This window comes from Phalacrocorax carbo, chromosome 12 (genome assembly GCF_963921805.1).
Source record: "Phalacrocorax carbo chromosome 12, bPhaCar2.1, whole genome shotgun sequence".
Taxonomy (NCBI): Eukaryota; Metazoa; Chordata; class Aves; order Suliformes; family Phalacrocoracidae; genus Phalacrocorax; species Phalacrocorax carbo.
In genome coordinates this window covers 14,172,343-14,195,928 of record NC_087524.1, presented here as the reverse complement: position 1 = coordinate 14,195,928, position 23,586 = coordinate 14,172,343, and the positions used below count along the sequence as shown (strand labels likewise).

The 23,586-nt window shown below is 40.6% G+C and overlaps 1 protein-coding gene across 5 annotated transcripts in view; it reads left to right on the top strand.

Annotated features, from left to right (window-relative positions):
• The window catches only part of ABLIM1 (actin binding LIM protein 1), a 225,415-nt gene that overhangs the window by 138,223 nt on the left and 63,606 nt on the right, over window positions 1-23,586 (top strand). For all 5 annotated transcript variants that reach the window (XM_064464224.1, XM_064464219.1, XM_064464222.1 and 2 more), the window contains 2 exons: window positions 6,863-6,989; window positions 8,163-8,256. In XM_064464224.1, coding sequence (XP_064320294.1) covers window positions 6,863-6,989; window positions 8,163-8,256 — 221 coding nt within the window. The remainder of the gene's footprint in view (window positions 1-6,862; window positions 6,990-8,162; window positions 8,257-23,586) is intronic.

Genomic DNA, 23,586 nt, shown 5'->3' with positions numbered 1-23,586 from the left:
TCCTTAGCTTTTACCAGAGAAGTACTAATCAAAAGGTAATTCCGGAGACAGTTCTGGGGAAAATGCAGGGAATTGCTCAGTAAATGGGCGCAGCATGAGGAGGCATCACTAGCTGGGAAGACACAACAGAGGATATCTCCAGAGATCAGAGTATCTGGGAATTGTCCTGTTCAGAAAGCCTGCCACGTAGTAAGTCAGAAATCAGAGGTCACTTAAAAAGGACGTGAAATGTGAATTAGATGTTAGCTAAACCTTAGTTTGCCACAGGTTATCAGGGCATAAAAACCTTCCTAAAAGTTGCCTTATGTTTCATTCCTATTGTTGGAAGTTGTACCCTGTTTGAATTGCTTGTTTCCCAAAAGTAACAACTGAAATTACCAAAACCAGTCTGCAGACACACTGTGCTATCCATGAGCTGGGTATTAAACACTGAAGCTCACTTGCTAACTGAGCAATTCACTTGGGGTACTCTGAGTTGGGATTGTGAATTTGAATTCAGCTGCACTGAGTACTGAAGTGTGGTAGAAGAAATAACAGGGTGAAGACCAGCCTCAGCTTAGATATACCTTGCTGTGGTTTATCCATCAGAGTAGTTTTACAGCTGGGACTCTGGGGGCACTCAGCTGGAAAAACAAATATTTATCCTTCTTTTACAGAACAATTAAAAACTCTTAATTAGTTTGTAGCACGTCTGCTCTTTCTTCCTCCTCCTATTTCATTCACGCTTTGGTTTTCAGTTCAGACACCTCTATGAAAGATTGGGTTGAAGAAGGAGCTGAGGTTGATGTTATGCAAAAAGGCTAACCTAGTGGTACGTTGCTTGCTGGGACAGTTTGCAGATGTAAGACGTTAAAAGGTCAATTGGTTTGGCCTCCTTTGGGAAGAAGGTGTAGAAAGATGTAGAAAGAAGGGAAATTCTGTTTCCTTTTCCTGTGTAGAATACTAACACAAACGCTTAAATCAATACAGAGGGGGAAAATAAAAACTCCTTTGATAAAATAGTATTGTGTTAACAAACTAGAGGTGGGGAAAAGCATTCATCTTTCCAAATCACTTTAAATTACATCAGATGATGAAAGCTATTTACTGTAGTCATCTATCCACGGTGTGTATTAACAGGTTTCTTAAAGAGGCAAGTCAATATTAGGTGCTCACAGGCGGTTAACAAGGACTTCTGTTGCAAGCAAAGAATGCCAGTTCATGCCGTTGTGATTTCTTCCCATATTTAATGAACTAAAATAATTTTATTTTCTCTAAATATTTATTTTGAAAATAAAAATTTTTCCCAACTTGCCATTTATCATAAACTGTCAAAGCTCTATTCCACTTCCCATGGGAAATTTATTTCCCTCCATTGAATGTGCCCAGCCTCTTATTGTTGGATTTCAGGAGTACAAGGCTGCTCGCGTGGGTTTGTTTTGCCTTTAGCAAAAGGGCAGTAGTGCATTTTGTTCTGACAAACATTTCCCATCATTGCATTGGCAAAGAGGAAGGGTCTGGCAGCAGATTTCATTGCAAAATTGAGTTACATACTCAGATCTAAATCCTGGATGTAAAATTCCCAATATTGAATGTTCTTCTCTGTCTTCCAGAGCTCATCACTGCCCTGATGATCAAATGGTTATGCTTTAAACTTTGAAAGCATTTATTGTACTGTAAACAGACAAAGTGAGTTTTTATTTTTAGCTTTGACAGAAATATCTTGATGATCTGGAAAAGCCTGTGTGATATTGCCAAAACTTTAAATTTTAAATTTTAAAACAAGGCTTCAGAAGGCATTGCCTGATCTGTGGTTAAAGGGTGACTGAGGAAAAACTCTGGTCTTCCTAACTCCATGAGATATTATAATTGTGCAACCTTCAAATTGCCACAGGAGAATTATTGGGAGGTAAGCTGTTTTTCAAGGTGGCTAAGAGTTATTTACAATTAGAGATTTCTTGACCTTAACTTCAGTGATAATATTTGCTTCTTTCTTCACTTCCAAACCACTCTTTCTCGTAGCTTGCTCTTTAGGTCCAGCTAGGTTTGACAATGTATTTCTGTGTAAAGTCCAATGAAAACTTATTTGTTTCTTTCAAAAATTAGAATAATAATAATTGTGCAAATGCCCCTCATTCAGCTCAGCTTTACCTGTTTCAGGGCAGAAGCCTGCTGGTGCTGCCTTTATAAAACTAGTTTACCTGTATTTTATAGGGACAGGAACAGTAACAAAAGGAGTGTAAAAAGAGTATTACTCTTAGGAGTTGTGGCAGCTTCAGACTTTAGACATACGTTACTAACGGCCATCAGGTTTGAAAGGCACTTTTTGGTGACTTAATTATGCATCGTTAAGCCAGACTGCAATTAGATCTGTACACCGAGATAATCCTGCACCGAGCAGAGTCAGTGTGTTCACGTAAAACTCTCCCTGCCTGTGACTTTGCATAACCATGTTCATTAGGACTAAAGCAGGTAGCAATGATTTCCCCTTTGTAAGTTACATGGGGTGAGCAGAGTGTGTTAAATAAAGATACAAGTGCTAGTAAATTTTCAAAGCAATCCAAATGGGAGTAGGTAATGTTATATGCAGTGTGCTTAGGGTTAATACAGCTGTATGAGCTTGGAGCCCACCGCCTTCGCTGTGATCTGGGCTCCCTGCTATTGGCTGAGAGCAGGGGAGGGAGGCAAAGGAAGAAAATCCACCGCTTAATTTAGGCAGTGACGAATGGGTTGCTGTGCAGGATGTTTCACTCCTGGATGCCTGGGGTGATGCAGACACTAAAAAGGGAAATGCATTTTCTCATTGCATCTTTACAAGCAAGGTGTCATGGATGGCAGCCCAGCCTGGCCTACATCTTTTAGTGAGGCTGCTTAAGGTGCTTGCGGGGGTGGAGGTCTGAATCTTATATAATATAGTGCCGTGCTACTTACCCTTGTCCTGTCCCCCCACCTTTCCATGCTTTGGGGCTGCTTGACTCCACATCACAACCCTTTTGTCCAGGCATTGATATTTGCTTTTATATTTGGACACATCAAATATGACACCCTTTGGGGCTATTGTATTCAAGAGCTGTAGCTTAAATATGTTAGGATATATGTTCAGATTGAGCAGGCCTAGCCAGAGTATGTGAAAGACACAACAGGTATGTTTAAGCATCTCTGGCAGAGAATCATGCAAGAAGCTTTTGCTTGGTTAAAAAATGGTGCTGTCAGCTAATGCTGTTATGAGAGAGAATGAATTCAATTTTTATACACAATGTCTGAGCAAGGACATTGCTTGTGGAGGCAGCTGCTGCTGGCATCACGGGCAGCCCAGGGAAGCTACCTCGTGATTTGGGTAACTATATGTCCAGTGTTCTCAGATATAATCTTTTTTTTTCCCCCACTTAGGATTTATTTTGGGAGAATACATTATTTTGCTGACATTCCTGGATAACCTTCTAATGATCGGGTCCTTACCGAAGTCAAACTGCGGTGCTTTTATTGAGAAATGGCTGTCACACAGCTAAAGATTCTGGGCCTGGACACAACGCATATTAACATGCATTACTTCCTATTTCTTATGGGAATCAGTGCCATGGAATGTCTAGTCTTAAGTCTTCCTTCAGATGAAATGTAATTCCACATAGTGTTTTTTGTGGTATACCTCTCTTTAGATCATAAGTGCATACAGGAACTGTACTGCCTACTCTGCGTTTTAACCAGTACACTGCACTTTCCTCCTCATGCTGGCACAGACCAATGTGTGGATGTCCAAGCAATGGGAGTAGGAAAGAATCTGGGTTATATGACAGAACGAAAGCACAAGAAAGCTCATGATCAAGAGGTGCATCTGTTAGACTGAGGTATGAAGCCAGAGAGCGCCATGCTGGGAACCATTGCACAAAATTTTGGGAAGGGTTTTCAGATTTTTTAGTACAAGTCTTCTCTGGCATATGGTTGTGGACAACTAGTCTTACCTCATGGCGCTTTTATTTGCAGCATGTGCTGGTTATAGGTTAGGCTGATGCAGATTGTGCTTAGTGTGATACTGAGATCCTGCCTGCATATGCTGCCCGCTGGTGATATTCAGCCAAAGGCTTTAATGTGCCTCATGCAGGCCTGAGATCGTAAATGACTTTTATGTGTAGAATTTGGATGAACAAATGGTCTTTTCTTAGCCCAGCCCAGCCTTATTTGCTTTCTATTTTAGGAGATAATTACAATTGCTAGCTTTCCATGTATATACCCAACTGTTGCCAGAGTTAAAATCAGGTTTAGTTAAAAGCCATCTCAGCCTAATAAGACAGTACTGGGCTATTAGTTTACTTTGATTCTAGACATTCAACATATCAGTGATATTAGCAGAATGGAAATACCAATGTTAATTTACTCTTGCAAAACACTTCAAGGAACACAGAAAGAGTAAGTAAATGCCATTGTTGCTATAGAATAATAAAAGCATATTGTCAACCCCTTGTATTACACGTGAGCACAACAGGAAGTGTGGCAATGCCATCCTTGGCTTACAAGAAGCAATTAAACAGGTATAGATACTTTATGGATCCCTGCTTCCTCTGTGTAACTGATTTTGGCACCAATAAAGATAAAGATACCGGACTAGGCAGGCCCTTCATGTAAGGCAATTTTTCTACTCTGAGTGCTTCAGAAATTCAGTTAGAAGCAAAACTACGTGCTTTAAAAATCTCTTCCTTGGTTCCATATCTGAGAAGATTCAGCTTCACAGAAGCTTCTTGGATAAAGCTGAAAAAAACATGGAAAACACAGCAGATTTTCTGAGGGATTAATGTAACAGGGAATGTGTCACAGTTTGGCAAGACCCCAGGACAGGAATGTGGAAGCTGGCACATGAGGGAGAAGCAGCAGTGCTAGGAAGCTGAGAAACGAGTGCTGTTTAAAACTGCAGTTCAGCACCCACTGAGACTGGAGGAAAGATCCCACTTCTTGTCACAGTCAGGAGGCAAATTGCATGGTTTCAGATATAGCATAAGAAAATGCAGGCTGGAAGGGGCCTCAAGAGATGATGTAGTATCCTCCCAAAACCAAAGGCAAGACCAGCGTACCAAAGCCATCCTGACAGATGTTTGCTTGTCCCCACCTCAGCCCCATGCTGGAAATTCCAGAGCTTCCCTCAGTGACCTGTTACAGCCTTTGCTGTCCTTACGGAGTGCTGTGGAGCCTTGAGCTGGCACAGAAGGGCAGAGGCATCTATTACATGCCATCAGTCCTTGTCATTTCATGATTTCAATTTGTAACTTTTGTCCTCTAGAGCAAAGTCCTGGTATTAGGACATCGCAGGGTTGCTTTTCAAGTCCAAGTCGTGTCAACAGTCTGTGACTCACATTTTATCACAAGATACCATGGTGCTTAGACCCTTTTTTAAAGGGATTTGAGGAGAAGAATGCTGACAGAAAGAAGGGTGTACTGCAGATTGGGACCTGGGTAGCAGGAATGCACAGCATATATTTGGAGCTCTCTTGGCCCATTATCCAGCAAACAAAAGTCAGGCCCTTTAATGTCAAAAAGAGGGACTCTCCTCTCATCATCAGTTGTGATAATAAACTTGGACTCACGCTTTTGCAAGGTCTGGTGTTGTCTGGGCTGTAAACCCATGAGAAGAGGAAGGTTTTCTGGCTGTACCTGTTCAGTCAGCTTGAGCAGTGCAGCCAGGGTGATCTCCCTGGTGCCTGGGCTTTAACTGCTCAGAATGTTCTGTTCTTGTTGGTCTCAGTTTGTTGATGTTGCAGGTGTGTGTGTGTAGGTTGTTACATTCATCAGAGGAACACTGAGATTCAGGATATTAAAATACAGAAAATCCTTTGTTCCAGGCTGTGTCCTCTGTGGTTTCCATGTGTGCCTCAGCTGATGAGTGTTCCCTTTCTGCATCACTGGTCTTCTAGGCCTTCCCTTACCTCAGTCCCTCTGTCCCCTGAGGCTGGGCACAGAAGCTGTAGCACAACCCTTGCAGTTCAGTGCTGTCTGCTCCATCAGACTCTTCAGATTTTACCATGTGCTGAATTGCCCCCCACCAGGAAATCTCTTTATTTTACGTTTGAATGGAGAGGAATGGGAGCTTGGGGGTGAGCCAGAGATTCTGATGTGACGTAAGACATTGTGGCATCCTCTGGGACAGAAGGCATTCAATGCTCCTGGCTTCAGGTTTGCATTGTGCCATCAGAGTCTTTCAGAATTGCTGTGAAAAGTGTTGACTACCGAGGTAGTACAAAAATCCCTGAGTGGGAATCCTTGTGCTGGTTAGAGACCATGAGAAGTTTCTCACACCTGCAGGTGGAAGACAATATGCCCTGCCATGCAGCCTCTGCTGCTGTCATACTGCTGTAACCCTTGCCTTGGACCCTCCCTGGAAAAAGGTCTCTCCCCTTGGTCCCGGCTGAGACGTGCCACCGCCCCTGAGCTCGGTGGACACTTTGGGCTTTGCTGCCACCCAACGGGGAAGTGCAGCAATCCTGGTGATGCTCACTCAGGCCTCCTTATTTGGCTTCATGTAAGCAGTTAAGATCTTGCTAAAAGCAAAATGAGAAATTGCACTGATTGTTTTAGAAGACAGGAACTTTTAGCGGTGATGGTTTTTGTAGCTCCTTCCTAACAAAACCTGAAGTCTGTACAGAGCTTGCCTGGCAGTCTTTGAATCATAAACAGCATGAAAAACAGAAGAGGTACTTTCCCTCTTCTACTGAGTATGTCTATAATGACAAAGATTGAATCTTTGTACAGGACCTGGGAAATGTTTGAGGAAAGGAAGATGTACCTTTGCATTGCTGTGTAATTCTCCCATTTGGTTATCAAGTGTTGCAGTGGGTGGTTAATGGGGGTTAATGAACGAAGTAACTGACAACAAATGCGTTTGTTTGCTTATCTGCAGATTGTGCTGGCTGTGGAAGAGACATAAAAAATGGACAAGCATTGCTAGCTCTGGATAAGCAGTGGCACCTGGGGTGCTTTAAGTGCAAAGCCTGCGGGAAGGTCCTAACCGGCGAATACATCAGCAAGTGAGTACCCTCTGCATCTCTCTTGTCCTCTTGTCATGAGCTCTTGTTGCCAACGGAGGAGAGCTTGCAGCAAAGTTCTCCTTTCAAAATCCAGTTTTGACCACCTTTCTGTATGCACCAAAATCTTTGTTCCCAGTGAGAGCTGAGTTGGGAAAGGAAAGTAAACTGAAAAGCGCAACTGAAAGGTGGTGTTATATGATAGTAGCCTGTATTTAATACCAGTATGGAAAGGGGAATATCTCCATGTTCCCACAAAAGATTAGGTGAATTCCTGCATATGTTTTCTGTGTTAGCCAGATAAAGCTTTGCACCATTTTGCTTTCCAACATGTGATTTTGAGGAGGAAAAAGTAGGAACCTGCCCATTGCTTGTCTTTGCTAGAGAATAGAGTAAATATGGTGATGTGACTGACCTGACACGGATTCTCATCTCCATGTAAGAAACTAATGATGAGAGTTTTGAGCAGAAGGAAATGTAGAAGAGGAGGATGGGGAAAAGTTGTGTAATGATAAAATAGGTGGAACGAAGATATAATCTGTTCCCCCCTTCAAGCATATAACAGAGAAAAAATAGGGAAACAATGTATGTTTCACAAACCTGTCATTAAAGGGTGTATAATATTTAATAAAAAGTAGCATCTGTAATTTCTCAAAGGAAGTTCAGCGCCTGAGAAATACTCCTAAGCTGACTAGTGTTTCCATTTGTACTATATGTTCATTGTTCATACTAAAAAACTACATAACCTTACACTTAAAAGTAACTGTTTATACTCTTGCAGCCTACCAAAGATTTTTTTTTGCTGAAGTGAACAAAAAATACCTGCCTGTGGTAGAGACTGTGATCTTCGCTCATCCCCATGGACGTAGTTTTACTAATTGCCTAGAATTGCACCACCTGTAGGTCTAAAGAATGTCCTGAAGAATGAGGTTTACTTCAGTGGTTTGTACTGGATGCCTTTTCTTGGTGGGAATTTAAGGAATAATTCTAAGAGGAACTAATGAGAATATGTTTTGTTTTTTTTTTCTTCTACTACAAAATATTTCCCTTGAATTCTCTCCCATTTACCTGTTGCTGTGTGTAGGAGCTCCAGACTGCAGACGAGGAAAGAGTATAAGCCGCACTGTAACCTGTTTCTTAAAAGGTGGTTTGTAATTTGTGGATTTTCTTTTTCAGAGATGGTGCTCCTTACTGTGAAAAGGACTATCAAGTTCTTTTTGGAGTCAAATGTGAAGCATGTCACCAGTTCATTACTGGGAAAGTCCTAGAGGTAGGTGTTTTGTAAGCTAGAGTTTAAGAATTGGGCCATGTCCCATTATGTCCTCATGCAACAGCAGAGAATAAAAAAATTCTCATAGGGAAGGGGGTTTTTCTGCTGATTTTAGAGCAAAGTTGCTAATTTTCAGAAATATTTTCAGTGTTTTCACTTTGCAATTCTCAGGAAAGTATATGTTAGGGAATCAACTGTACTAGTTTCTCTGGATCTGTGGTTTCTATGTTTCTCTTTTAATGGAGATGTGCAGAGTCTATTGCACTGCTTGTTCTGTGTCAGATTTGGTGTATTTATTTGACTGATATAGGTAATTTGAATGGAATCACCTTTGGCAACCATAAGTTTGCCAAAACTTATGACATGAGAGTACTCTTCTTAAATGTGGCCAGATGATCTTGATGCTGAAAAGGTAAATTATGTGTTCAGAAATGAGAAGGCAGAAAACATCTGAACACTCTCTTTTGTTGACTCTTAGTTGGAGTCCTCAGCGTTCTCACTGAAACTGGTCAAATCTTTTTAGAGATGTGTATCTCTTGTTGTCAGTACTGATCTCCATCTCCCATGGCCATGATGAGTCCCCTCTGAGCCGCAATCCTTGAGCTATGCATGGATCCCTCTGTGTCATCACTGAAATGTTTAAGGGGCAAAAATGCAGAGGACCCTCCTTGTCACACTGTGATTGAGATATGAGAAGCAAACCTGTTACCTCATTTCCCTCCAGGAAACTGTTCAGTGGAAAGAACCTAAGCCTTGAGCTCAGGTCTGGAGCTGGGCTGTATCGCTTGACTCCAGCTTTAGTGATTTTTAATAGTCCACTTTTACTGGGAAAAAAACCTTTACATAATAAAGCTTGCAGAAGAAATGGGGAACAACAAAGAACTTCGTTTTCAGGTGTCCCATCTACTACAGATATAAGACTGTGTCAGCCCTCATATGAGAAGTTTCAGGTTTGACGTAAAGTGGTTACAGCTTGTGGTTTTAGTTCTGGAGGTTCCTCTGGTTTAGAGTGTTAACCAGGATGGTAGCCACCAAATGAGGGACTTGGAACACATGTGGACACCTGGTGCGTTTGTAACTGCATTTACTGGAAGGAAATACAATTTTTAATTAGCCAGGCTCTTAGTCTGCCTCCTTTGCAATGTGCACCTAATTCCTTTGGAGACCCTCATAGATAATTAGTGAGAACAATCTGAGTTTTCCCTTGAGTAGGAAGGCTGTGTCTCTGGATTTAATATACTGGTCTGCTACTGTCTACTTATTTATCCCCGTCTACTGATAAGTTTTTCAGTTTAGTACTCTGTATTGGTGACACCATAGTTGCATTCCAGTGCAGGGAGCACTGCAGGAGGGAAGTAATTGGGTTTATGAGATTGGGAAGCAAAAAATAATTCTAAAATTAGGTGCTCTAACCTACAAGCAGTGCAACGTATTCGGAGGCATGAAGATGAAAATTATAAAGGCTGAGGTTATTGGAGTCTGTGGAGAGCTGGGAAAAAATAACCTATTCGTATTTGGAGCCTTTTGTGTAGTGGATGACTATAGCAAGTTTGCGTTCATGTTATTCTTCCTAGCATCAGTGAAAAATAAACCTAGCTTTTTGAGAGTATCATGAGCTGTATCCTTTGTAAGTAAGTTGAGGCTAAGGAAAGATTAATTCAATTGAACTACGGCTTAGCTGTCCGTCATAATCTAAGCTAAAGTTCAGGCTATCAGAGACAGTGTGTCTGGGGCAGAACCTTGATGGAGTAATTTTGGCCCCAAGGTTGGTTTCTCACTCCATGGTTCTTACTCTTTTGATGGCTATTTATTATCAGAAGAGGAGACAACATTTTGCTGAACCAATGAAACATGTCCAACCTCCTGCACGGATCTTCTAAGAGTCAACATCAGGTAAAAAAGATAAAGATTTTTCCATTTGACCTAGCCTCTGCAGAATCAGAATATGCTGATGAATTCAAAACAGACCCTTTGAATGATTTTATCAATACATTGAAATATTAAGCACTCTAAGTTCTGGGTAAGACTAGAAATTTTGCTTGAATATTTGTGGCCCTCATTGAGTATCAGAGGCACAACCCATAATAATACAGTAGAGGGCAGCAGTAGTTCTCCATATGTAACTCAGACCAAACTCCTCTAAAGCCTGTAGAAGTTGAATTATTCATATAGTGCAACTCTTTCCTGATCTGTTTAAATGACATTTGAAGGCTGACTGCTATCTGAAAGGTGCAGATGAGACAAATCCTGAGAAACTTTCACAACTAAAATTAATACTGTGTAATCAGACACCATTCAGACATTAGCTTCCCTGCATTACATTATGTATGAGCCGGCTGGATAGTCCATGAATGGAGTTCTCCAGGTATCGTCTAGGAATGCAGATGCAGGAGAGACATCCAAGCACTTTCTGTCATTAGGTGGTGCTTGGAAAGATGAGAAGCTAGAGGTGAGCCGCTAACATTCAATAACCAGAGCAATTCATCAGAACCGTGGGCTAGTTTCTTGGCTCGTCCTGGAACCTTTTACACTGTCAGAGATGCACAGTTCCGAAGGGGCAGTACTAATGCCTCTAAATTAGACTGAAGGAACTAATAAGTCAAAACTTAGGATGAGACAACCATGTGTCAGCACATATGTCCCCTTTGGGCAGAAAAGGTAGTCTAAAGGATGGGGTCAGAGCATGACATAAATCCTCTGGTAACAATTGTGATGAGAGATTGGAAGCAGCCACAGGGCCACGGAAGATAATTCACGGAACCGGATGCTGCAGTTCAGGGAGGGCTGCAGACCTATTTGAGGCAGGACAATTAACAATCTCCTTATCCAATACAGGAAATCACCCACAATCTTTCAGTGCACCTGAAGTTTTAATTTAGATGAAACTTGAGATTCTCACAGCAGGATTACTGTCTTTCCTCTTTGTTTTCTTTGGCAACATTTCTTTGGCAAATTTGGGTATTTTTGATGATTTATATCATGTGGGTTGTCTCTTGTCCTGCTGCCTGTCTTGGGAAGGAAACCAAATTCTTGGTGTGATGTAGCACAATGATGGGAACTGTCTACCTAGACGTCCACTGACCAGCCCAAGTTATGGCTCCTAACGTCTGGTGGGAAAAAACCCCAAAAGTTTCTACTTTGCCTTTGTTAATAAAAATGTTAGTAATAAATTCACTGATCAGTATGTTTCGTTTTGTTTGTCAATAAAATAGTTTGTTCTGTCAGGAGCAGAGTGTACATCATCTTCATCAAAAGAAATGATTAGAAGAGATTGGAAGGAAGTATATAGTACACTGTATACAAAAGCTTCCCTCTAACGGATCAGAAGCAATTAGCAGCATGCCATTGTAGTGCTGCTTTATTTTCTGCTGATTCTTATTACATCTAGGGCAGTCTACAGAAAAACTGTAAATGAAATGTAAATGAAAAGGGAAATGAAAGCACAAAACTTAGCTTTGGGTTCACAGAGGCTGGTGGTATCTATTTTTCCAGTAAGAGATTAATTTTTTTTATTTAAAGACTTTTGAGATTCTTTGCAACATTTCAGGCTTGCAGCTTCTGCTCATTTTTGGCCCCCAGTGCAGCACCTCTGAAAAATCAGGCTTTCAGTATTCTGCAGTGAGCAGCCAGCAAGAGAGACAACCACTCCTGATGTGGACCTAAGAGTCTTCATCTCAGGAGCAGCTGTGCTGTGCCCCTGGTGGGCACCCTCAGCAAAGCCTGTCAGAAGGGCCAAAGTTTGAGTTCAAACATTGAGACTTAAGCTGTAAGAGGATGGGGTCCCTCCAACCATTCTGTAGAGGTGATCCCTCTGCTCAGTTAGGAAATGCTTTACTAGAAAAACAGTACTTATTTTGCTAATATCCACATACCATGGAAGAATGCTCTTTTTTCTAGGCCGTAGATCTAACAACTTTCAGTAGTCATGAAAATATGCAAGAAAAATACCATGTGCATTTCAGTCAGCTCAGATATCTCTCATGTATTATTTGGCACATGACTTTCTGTGACAGATAGTGACAGGTGAGAGACGAGTGCATGCCAACACAATAAAGGTGATAAGTATCCAATATGAAATAGATATTGCAACTTTCTTGACCATACCTGATACTTTAATACTTGAGTATTTCAGGATGATGCTGTCAAGGCAACAGTGTTCTTCTTTGGGTTTCCCCATTAGAAAGGAATCTTTATTTATGAAAAATTACTAATTTCCCATTAACTCTGTTGAAATATATTTTTATCAGGCAATAACGGCATAGTGAGAGTGAGGACTTTCACATAGACTTTCCACGAAGCTGTTGTTTTCATAGCTTCAAGCCTTGCCTATTGAAAGATGCCCATCTGATCCTAATCCTGCAAATTCCTGTGTAGACATGTGAACTGCACAAATCAAAGTAAACTTCAGCACATATTTAGCTATTTGAAAGATGCTGGCCTAAATAATTTTTGTCTAATGTGGTCATCATATACAATGTAACTATTCCTCCAGGGCTTAATTCAAAATATGTTATATCAATGAGAAGCTTTCCCTTGACTTCAGAGAATGGTGGATCATGCCTATATCCATGTAATTAATCTCTGTTTATCCAAAGTGTTTTACAAAACTTCTTAGTAGTATTCTCTTAGTTCTGCAGAAGGAAGACATCAGGGCACAGACAGGTGGATAATCTGCGTGAAATCACACAGAAAGCCCGAGAATAAGATTCAGGTCTTATGATTTTCACTTTTTTTGGCTATTACTGATAGGAACAGGATTTTATCTCATGATCTAGAGATGGAGATATATATATCTACTACCAAATCCCTCAACTATCTTGCTACTCTGCCCATTTATTTTTATAATCCTACATGCTTAATATTAATTTGCAAAAAAAAGCCACTGTGTGATTTCTCCTGGCTGTGCATAGCTCCAGTTCCTGTTCTGATGGGGCTGCTGCCTGCCCTGTGTTTGTTTCCTGCGCACTGTTGAAACTTGCACCCCACCTTGTAAGCAGTGGCATAATGCCATTTTAACAGATGGGCCTGAAAAGGGAAATGCCAGGGTACCAGAAGGCTCCCTTGACTTCAGCCTGCAAGGTCAAGTTCCAAATGTGTTTTTAATATTTATAATTTATGCTGAGCTTCCCTTGATTTTAAAGAGGACTAGTAATTTAAGATGTGGTATTTAATGTGAAGGTGATTTTGTACTTGTAGATACTCTTACTGTAATGTGCCAGAATTCTAAGATGTCTCATCTGTGCTGCAGATAACTCTGAAAGATGTCAATTCTGAGACACCTTGACTTGTGAAGTTAGAAATTAATGATAACTGGGGTGGGGGGGACACATACCAAACAAACAACAAAAGCTGCTGTGGTTGTGTAAGGAAACTGTATACATATTTAAGAGACAAATAATGTGAACCACAGGAGCCTGTAAGTTCCTTCAAGTATTGTTTTCAGAGCTAGATTTAGAAACCTATGCTGTGAGGGGTTAAAAAAGTTTCTGCTGATTCTTTACATGTGAATGAGTTGGTTCTAAATAAATAGATAACAAATAAATGACAGTAGCAACATTGCTGGTTCCCAAATGAACTGTAAATGATTTACTAAAAGATGTTGAATATGTTTATGTTGTCCAAGGATGTGCCTTCTCCCAACACTTAAACATGCAAGCAACTTTGCTGGTGTTAATGCTAGTATGCAGATTCTTCTGTTGATTGACTTTCAGGAAAACTCAGTAGCCTACATGTTTAAGTAATTTATTTTAAGGAGATATTGGCTCATAGCTTGCATGAAAATATCGCCCTTCTCTGCAAAGATCCATGCATGCCAGAGTTTAGTTAGGTACTTGAGTACATTCATGCACCTGGTCCTGTGTTCTTACACCAATACGCTTTCTAGATTGAGGAAGTGTGTAGACAACTCTTAAAACAAACAGATTTATTTCAATTACATTCAGAAATGTTAAATGAAAGGCTAATATCTATTCTTCTGCTGAATGAAATATTTAGCAAGGCTGTTTTCATAGTAGTTATGCAGGAAGTATCACAAAATGTGTCATTTACTGGATTTTAATGATGCAACCTGAACTGGTAATACAGGTTGAGGTGATGTAAAATTTTAAACACTTTTATAAATTAAGCAATTGATGAACCGAACAAAGATTGATATGATGGGTCCAAATGGGTTTGGTTTTGGTCGTATGTTAAAGTTGTGATAAAATAATATCCCTGATATTATTACTGTTCTGTTTTCGTATCACTAGGTGTCTATTGTTTTGGGTGTTGGAGAGACTTTGCTCTCAACCGGTATTTCCCAGTCACCCTTGTCATTTTCACACACCATAAAAATGCAGGGGAAAAGGCTACACAGCAAATGAGAAGAAACAGTGCAGTTCAGTGCATGCTTTGTTAGTTCTGTGATTTGCTTTGTTTGTGTTTAATTTTAGTACTGTTATAATAAATGAGAAAACATGAACACGTTGCCTGAATGTCCCAGTTAAATGATAAGAAAAATCAGAAGCACATGCTGTGACCGTTTGCTCTCTTAGTCAGACAGGTATATGCTGCAGACCATAGGGCTTTTTTGATTATGGAAAATACCTGTTGAGCGATCGGATAGGGTCAGTGCACAGGGCCCGCTGTAAATTCATCAAATATTTACAGAATGTGTCTGCAGCATTTTCTTGCCCAAAATGTGGAAACAGGATAAAGGGATAACGTACCAGTGTGAGAAGTGGCCCCAGCGCTCTGCTGGAATTAATCTGAATTTGACCACAATATAATCTCACTGTAACTAAGTGTTTATGACAAAACTAGACTAACACCCAGGAGGCTGTATAAATTCTTCAGGAGCTGTGGAAGTCATATTTAATAACTTCCAGAGAAAGAGAGTGCTGATTTCATACTCAGCAGATGCCTCTCCCCAAGGGAGGAGTGTTCTGAGTTGTATCAACATCAAATAGTTACACACAAGTGATGAGAAATGGTCCTGCCCCTGCCTGGGCCGATATTCTTCCCCCTTTTCCTTTTTCAGAGTGGGTTGGCCAAGTTACTGCCGGAGTGGGTTTAATGTGCAGGGAGGATTATTTGCTTGTTTTGGTGGGTGTGTGCAGGGGAGTGTGTGAGTGCGAGCAGAGGAGGGAGGCTCAGGGCTGGGTGCAGTTACAGGCACTTCACTGTGAGCTGCTTTGGTGAGAACACAAGCCATACGCACATCGCTTCTGGTTGTGCTCTGAATTTGAACGGAGGTGGAGGAAGTCTGCCTGCCGGGCTGCGGATGGAGTGGACTTAGACTGAAGAATTATTATCAGAAGGTAAACTCCTTCCTGTGAAACTAGATCTGAAGTGGAAGGGGTCATGGCTTTCTTTTGTGGGGTAGAGAAGGGTGCGACTTTGTGATGTGGCTGAGTAACTCGCCGGTGGTATCATAATAGGGTACTTGTACTTTTGTTCCTGTACACCAGAAGGATTTTTTTAAAAAGCTGTGTGCAATTCTGTGGTTTAGGTAAAGAGAGTGCAGCTAACATGCTCTTAAACTGCCAGGAAGAGAGGAGAAGGGCACAGAGCTTGGGCTGTTTCTGATTGCAACTGATTGCTGATGTATGGAGGAACAGTACATTTCTTTATCTCAAATAATTCTTAATGCAATTTATTGGCTTTTTTGATCGCTTCAGGAGATTTGTTATATAGAAATAAGGTTAGCGTTTGTTTCCAGTTTCTCTGCCTTTTTGCTGACAAACATGTTTTATCAGTTAGTGTAGAACACTGACTTTTTTTTCCTAATGTGGGGTTTCTTTGCATAAAAATGGGGAAATGAGAAGTTTAATAATAACTCAGGATATGGGTAAATGGTTCAGACAGGTTGTCTGTGTAGCTGAGTAGCAGCATAGATTTAATTTAGAATACCTTTCCCTGATGAAAAATATGCTATTGTAACTGCCTAGAACATCACACCATGCACAGGGTCAAAAATCTAGAATAAATATACTTCCAGAAAAATTACGTAACTTGCTTGATGTAAAAATCTTTCTAACAGGATTTTGGTGATTCTCCCACCCATCTCCAAAGATTGAATTTGGCAAGAGGGTTATCTGTAGTTGGGAAAGACTTGACGTATAAAGATGATAAAAGAGTGTCTGAAGTTGACAGAGCCCTAACAAAAGTTTGGTTGCTATGGCAGCATAATAACAAGGCATTAACTTTGCAGCAGTGGTTTGGAAACCATCCTTCAGTCAACTTGAGCATCAATAGCAATGGGAGGAGTGTTAAGAGGATGTAGGGATGGTGAATAAGAAGAGCAAGTTGTAACAAGTAATTTGAAAAAATAACCAATTAAAACTTCCTTATTGCCACAAAGGGATTTGTGAAATCTTGCAGGTGTACAGATATGGCTTATCTGTACAAATTGCTTTCATGAGTACAGTCTTGCTGATTAGGATCTGTATTTCCTAGCACAGTATCTTCAGCTTTTACCTTTTTGATTTAGTTAACTATTTTCTAGTGTGTTTCTTGCACTAAATATTACTGAAAAAATTTAGCAGGCTGATTAAAATACTTTAGAGTTTCTTGCCACCAACAGCAACCTTTGTGATACGTAACCATTGAGTGTATTCCAGTAATGCACAACAGGCACTTAAAGCAAGCAGCTTTTCATGTCTTAGAGGTGCACATAACACATACCAGTTTTCAGTAGAGGAGTAACTTACCTGGATGACTTTATTTTTCTTGTCACATAGCTGCATTAAGAACTCAGTTGCATGGTTGTCACTGTAGAACATGTCATGTTCTCCTCTTGGAACAGTCTGCTTTAGGGAAAAGGTAATACTCTATTTTTATTTTGTATCTCCCATTGCTGCTTCTGTTCATCTATTAAGCATTTGCACTGTGCTAGTGCTACCTGCCACAATCACCCACAACAGAGATAACAGATACAAAATTAATAGTGATCCCTGCAATGAAGTTCTTACACTGCAAACAAAACTTCCTCCAGTGCCGCAGTCTCACTGTCAATTGGGATGCAGTGATAGGGGAAAGTGAGGCACTCTGTAGCAATATGAAATAATTTCAGCCAGTTATTTTTTGTTTCTCCCAGACTGAGATCACAATGAAAAATAGATTAAGTGGTGAAATATTTTTTTTTTTGCAGGATTGTGATCTTTCATTTTTAAGTCCCGTTTTAGGTCCTACTTGAGTGGAGAGTTTGCTACTGACTTCTAGAAGAGCAGGATAGGACTGGGACCTGTCCCCTGTAAAAAGTAATTGTTGGGAAGAATGTAGCGATAACACGCTTGAAACCTGAAGTTAAGAAGAGCCTGTTGGGGCAAGTGTATAGCTGTCACCTGTTTGCAACAGGCTCCATCCGGGTATTGTACTTAATGTTCACTCTGTGAGGACTCAGACCCCTCTCTCTTTTGTTTGCCTTCTCAGGGTGCTTTCGGGGGCGGGGGGAGAAAGAAAAACTAACCTAGAAGATATGTCTGGAATCTCTAGGGACTTTGAAGTCCATAGAATTAACACCTGTCTTCACTGAGCAAGTGCTTTACAGATGAAGAAATATGATACACACAAGTATTTTGTGGGTGATTAAATGTTTGAAATGACCACCTGGAGCACAAAATGGGTAGATTTTCATTACATGCTCCTGCTACGTTAGAAGATCATACAGGTCTAATAGTTCTTTGGGTAGATATCTGGGACATATGGCATTTATTACAAGCCTGTTTCTTTGTAAGAGGGAAAAATAGCACACAGCAAGAGATGCACCTTTTCATCACCAGCAACACAGATACTCTGGCATTTAAACTGCCTGTGAAACCACCTTGGGATGTTTTGTGGGATGCAGTAGTCTCTGAAACGAGCATCATAAATCATTTGAGTATGAGTTAAAATGTTAAGAAATTGACTTTTGCATGTAGGGTTTGGGAGAGATTTGTTATGTATACAGATGAATCTTCTGTTGCTTTGAATTCTGTAAAGCAGTTGTATCTTGGCTGGCAAATGTTTTTTCATAGCAATGAGGAGAGTAAGAGCTGAGGCAGAAAAGAACTTTAAGCAGACTTATCTCAGCAGCACCCTTGAACTACTGCTGTTGAGGCAATGATTGTGGAGACCCTGTACTCAGCTGAACACTGAATGGCAGCAAATGATGGTAGGTATCCCTTTCTGCGTTATGTCCCTCACCTCATTCCTGTTCATCACCATAGTAATATGTTCTATCATGGTTATTTTCTTGGAAAATTTTTCCCATGGTAACTAGAAATCTTGATTTTATACAGAGCTGATGAAAACAATGTAGGGAGTAAAATCCCTGTGTGTTGGCTCTGATGAACATACTGTGATTGGATGTTCACCCCAGCTAGGATTTGAAAGTATGCTTGCATAGTTTTGGATCTGTGTTGGAAATCATGTGTATCAGCAGTGAGAAAACTGACAAATAGAAAAAAAATGGACTTCTGCCAAAAATAAAAGGCTTTGCTTTTAGCAGAATACATGTTAGTGGTCTGACATTTATTCACAGTTACTCTATTTGAGACAACTATTTGTCTGCACTAACTATCCACTGGTTACTTTCATGTCCTTTGTTATATCCATTTTAAATTTAGTATAACATACAAAACAAGGATTCATGAGAAATGTCTGGATGTAGTGAAATCCAGGCTCATAATTATGTACTGGTGATTCTGGAGTTAATGGCAATGTGGTTGGGAAGAAAAATATTCGAAGAAAATCTGTCCCTTGCCCAGATTGTCATCTGTTGCTTGTTGTGACCTCTTGCTGGAAGAGATTTCCAAAGGTAGCAGGTAGCATTGCAGTTAATCAAGGATAGAACCCCTTCCCGAGACTTTTTAAAGCATTATGGATCAGAATAGTTGGAAAAACGGTGACTTTTAGGATCAGTTTGCTACAAGAGCAAGCTCTAGTCACTAAAAGAAAAAATATTCCCTGCTCAATTCACTCCTAACATGTTTTCCTGTTAGAACAACCTGTGAGTCTACCAGGTACAAATTAGTATATATTGAGTGCTTTGTGTCTGCTTTGTTTCTTACAGGCCACCTCTGTTTCCTGTTCTCTGGTTATTTTCTATCAATGTACTGTGTGTGACCTCATGCTTAGTTCATTTCCCCCCTCTTTTGGCCTTTGCAACTTTTATTTCTCTGTTGTTCTTGGGACACTCCTTCTGAACTGAACGCAGACATCAGAATGGAGGCCAGGCTTTGCTAAATCACATGCCAAAGGTTGCACAGATCCTGAAACAGCCTTCTGACAGAAAACTGGAAAGGCAGTTTTGTGTTAGATGAACAAGAAAATCAGCTCCAGTTATTTGGATCTAGTGGTGTGCTACATGGAGGTCCAGCAGGGCTGGGAGTCTGAGGATTTGAGTTCTCTGCTTGGCTCTGCTGCAAGCATTGATTTTGATCCAAGGTGAGTTGCTTAATCTCCCAAACTCTGACTTGCTGCATCAGTTAGAAAGTGATTTGCACTTGCCCACTGAATAGGTTAATGTGAGTTTTGCCTAGTGCTACGCTGGTCTGTTTTCTCAACTTTACCCATACAACGGAGCCCCGTCTCAGTGCTGGACCTTCTGGGTCAGTAGCAATTCTGGTACTGACACAGCACTCCCAATTTCAGAACTTCTCCTGGTGTTGCACTTAAACTGTCTCTCTGAACCACAAGCCACATCATCAAAAGCTCTCATCTAGCAGCAAAGACCCTGCTATACTAGGGATTTTGTTGCTTCGCTGAGACAGTTCTCAGTGAACTGATGCAACCCTACTGGAGGTTTTTCAAGGGTAAATTAGACCCTGACTCTAATTATTCTGCTGTTCTGGTCCAGAACTGTGCTCCCCCTAGGAGCAGCCTGATGCATGTGTAAAAGCTTCTCTCTATGTAAAGCCCACTGGAATGGATTTTAAGGTCAGAGGAACTGCTAAGATCATCTTGCTTGACCTTCTCTTTTCAAAATCATAGAGCTTTTCCCTTGAAACCAAATGAAAGCTTATCCTTTGGGAAATTATCCTGCCTTGTCACAAAGACTGCAGAATTATTGTAAGGCCACAAATTTTCCCTCTTGCTCCTTAAATTACCTTTACTTTGTAGAAACTTCACCTTATTTTGAGGTTAAATTTGTCCAACTTCAGCTTTTTGACATTGTCATAGTTTTTTCAGTGGGATTGAAAAGCTCATGCTCTTCCCTGCTATTATCTACTTTCTTCACTTTTAATTACCTGTCCATTGTGACCTACTCATCTCTGAAGCCTCTCTCCAAAGAGTGATTTGACTCTCAGTCCTTCAGGTTCATAGCTGAAGGCTCACGTTTTGATGGTTCTCCACTGAACTCTATTCTGTAAACTCATATGTACACGCTCATCTGTTATAATGGTGAAGTTGCAGTGTCTGTAGTCAAAAGCAAAGCCTTTCTTTCTGCTTTGCCTTTATATCCTTTGTATACATTAAATGATCAGAAGAGCCAGCCATTTCAAGTACTCTGAGAGCATTTTCTGGGAGATTAGTAACAATGTTCTGACTGCCTCTCTCAGTCACTGTCGCCCGCAGCGTGGCCCCCAATCCCACAGGACCTTGCTTTCTTGATTTGCAGGCATATTATGTTAAACTATTAAAACATATGTGTTGCGTTTTGATAGCTTAATCAAGCATTGTCTTTGAGTCATCTGCAGATTTATGAGGAAAGGTTTTATATTGTTATCTTGGTCAGTAGTAGAGGTACCTCATGCTGTGGGTAGAAGGAAGTAATCTCTGAGGTATCTGGCTCAGCAGAGTCTCCCCTGCTTACACATCCATCTGTCAGTGAACTGCCTAGCTATAGTTTTCTTAAGATTCTTGAGTACGAATATGCACATGTAACACTGATCTTTATTTCTGTCTGTCTATAAATGCAATCAAATAATGTCTGGAATGGAAATAATTGCTAATTTTTTGAATTACAAATAACCTTTTTATGTTAGGGTGTGGACTAGCTTACTAGCTTATTGCTGTCAGGTGCAAGACTTTGATTTATGAAATTATTCTGTTGGGTATTTTTAAGATACAGAGGAGGTTTGTTACTGACTTTTTTAGCAGGATTTCAGCAGGTTGGAGTCAGCTGTAGTTCTACTGACTCAAAAAGTTGTTTCTAATTAAAGAAAGTAGTAGTATCTCAGTCTTCCAAGATACTTCCCATTGTTTTGGAGATATTGTTGCAGCACTGCAAATACAACTTCAGTTACCATGATCTCCTAATGCATATACCTCAAGCTCTGTTATTAGAAGTTCAGCCAGAGGGACAGGTTGAGGGAGTAACAGTCACGTCATGCAGAGAGTTAAAAGGAGAAATGTGTTATTGTTTCACACTTGTACTCACATATTCCTGATAACTCAGCAGTCTTGTTATCAACTAACAAAATAAAACGTGAAGATGACTTGGAAAGTGGGAGATTCCTGGTGTTACGGAAGATTGCATATTGTATGCATCCGGTACATAATCCATTTATAAGACTCCATGCTGTCCCTTGACTCATGCCATATAACTAGCACCCAGCCAAGGGCTTGGCTTTGCTTTTAGCAGGCTCGAAGCTGTGTCTGGAATGGCTTTCTTGCCTTGCTGCAGAGAGACCGATCACTCAACCATACAGCTCAGCAGACCTGCACAGCAGTCCTGGTAATCACTAGAGCTGTTTTACTGGCTGGTTGAGACAAAGTTATAGTTATGCCAGTATTATTATTAGGCTTTTTGAAAAGGCCCTTGGCACTATGGTAAAATCTATTCTGGACAAAATGTATACAAGATAATGGAATATTCAGTTCTTTAATGCTCTGTGAAGCCTAAAGATTACAGAAGACGTAGAAAGTCCATACCTGTACTTATAAACTGGACCTGTTCTAGCATTGTTCAGAAATACAGGAGGGTTTTGCATCAGGCCTTGCCAAATACTTGCTGTTGAAAAGTTCAAAATCAAAAAATGTTATCTGTGTAATAAACATGGTTTGAAAGAATTTAATGGCAGATGCTGGATTTTGCCTTCATATGCACCTAACACAAAGGGAGTGAATCGACAGATTTGTATTGTCATTAGATTAGAATAAAACTACCTAGAAAATCCTGCAATTCACTTACCCTTTCACTAAAAAACCAGAGCATGCGCCTAAAGAAAACACTGCATGCATTTAATGGTTAGCCTTCCTTTTCTGCAGAATATACACATTACCTTAATAAAATCTGGTACATATATTTCCTCTGGATTATCTCGGATTAACTACCTGTCACTGGGATTAGGTTTCTTTGTGCATAAATGTAACCCAGGATCCTAACAGAGATGTTGCTGAAATCCTGGCAATTGGCAATAAAGCTGTGTCAGCTATTGCTTTCTCCTCTGTACCGCCCAGAGTATTCTAAGTGGCCACTTTGGGCTACTGTGGCTACATTTCTTAGTTGAGTGGCATTACCTTCTTTATAATACCAACTCCCCGCTGTTAACTGTGTAGATAATAGAAGTTCATAGCTTTGGTCCTATGTGTAGCAATAAGTGGATTTGCCCCATGAAGACAGAATGAGCAGCTCCCATAAAGACCATAGCTGGTAGTTAAGCATTTCACCTGTGAGTGCAGCTTGCTCAACATTGCATGTTGCAGGAAAGTGAGAACTCAAGGCAGAGCTGACAGTGCAGTCACAAGTGACTGCTAAGATCTTACTGAAGTCAGTCCAACTGATACTCAGCTGCCATGAGGACCATTTCTTCATGCCAGCAGAGGGGTTGTGCAACTGGGGATTTATCTAGCCTGAATCATTACTCATATCTCATATCATACGGAAAAATTATATTCCAAGCAGTTAATAATTGCACTGCTATTAGCAGCATCTAATGAGTATAACAATATCATACGCTGACGGAATTAATGCTAATAAGTTACAAAGTTTATTATAGTCCCTCTCTTAAGGAATGTTCACATGACATTGGCAGTCACTTTTGGGATGCTGGGAAGTATTTTTGTATAAAAATTCAGAAACCAGGCATGAATTAACAGTGCAGGTGTTTGTAGCAGCAGGACAGCTGCAGTTTTGCCTTACCCTTAGCAGCACAGCAAGCAGTGGAAGGCTCTGAGGGTCTTCCATGTCTTCTGCATGCGTGTTCTCATTCGGTTTTACAGTCAGGGTCTCATGCTCCATTTCCCACTGTCCCCCGGTGTGGTGTCTTGTGTCTTGCAGCGCCGTCAGCCTGGGAACTGCCAGTGTGAGCTCTGCTTCCCGCTGCTCATCCTGTCTCAGGTTGAACAGAGGCAGAGACTGTGCTGAGAGCTGTTTCTATTGAGATGTTGTGACAGTAGTGTTAACAACAGCTTTAGAAGGTCCTG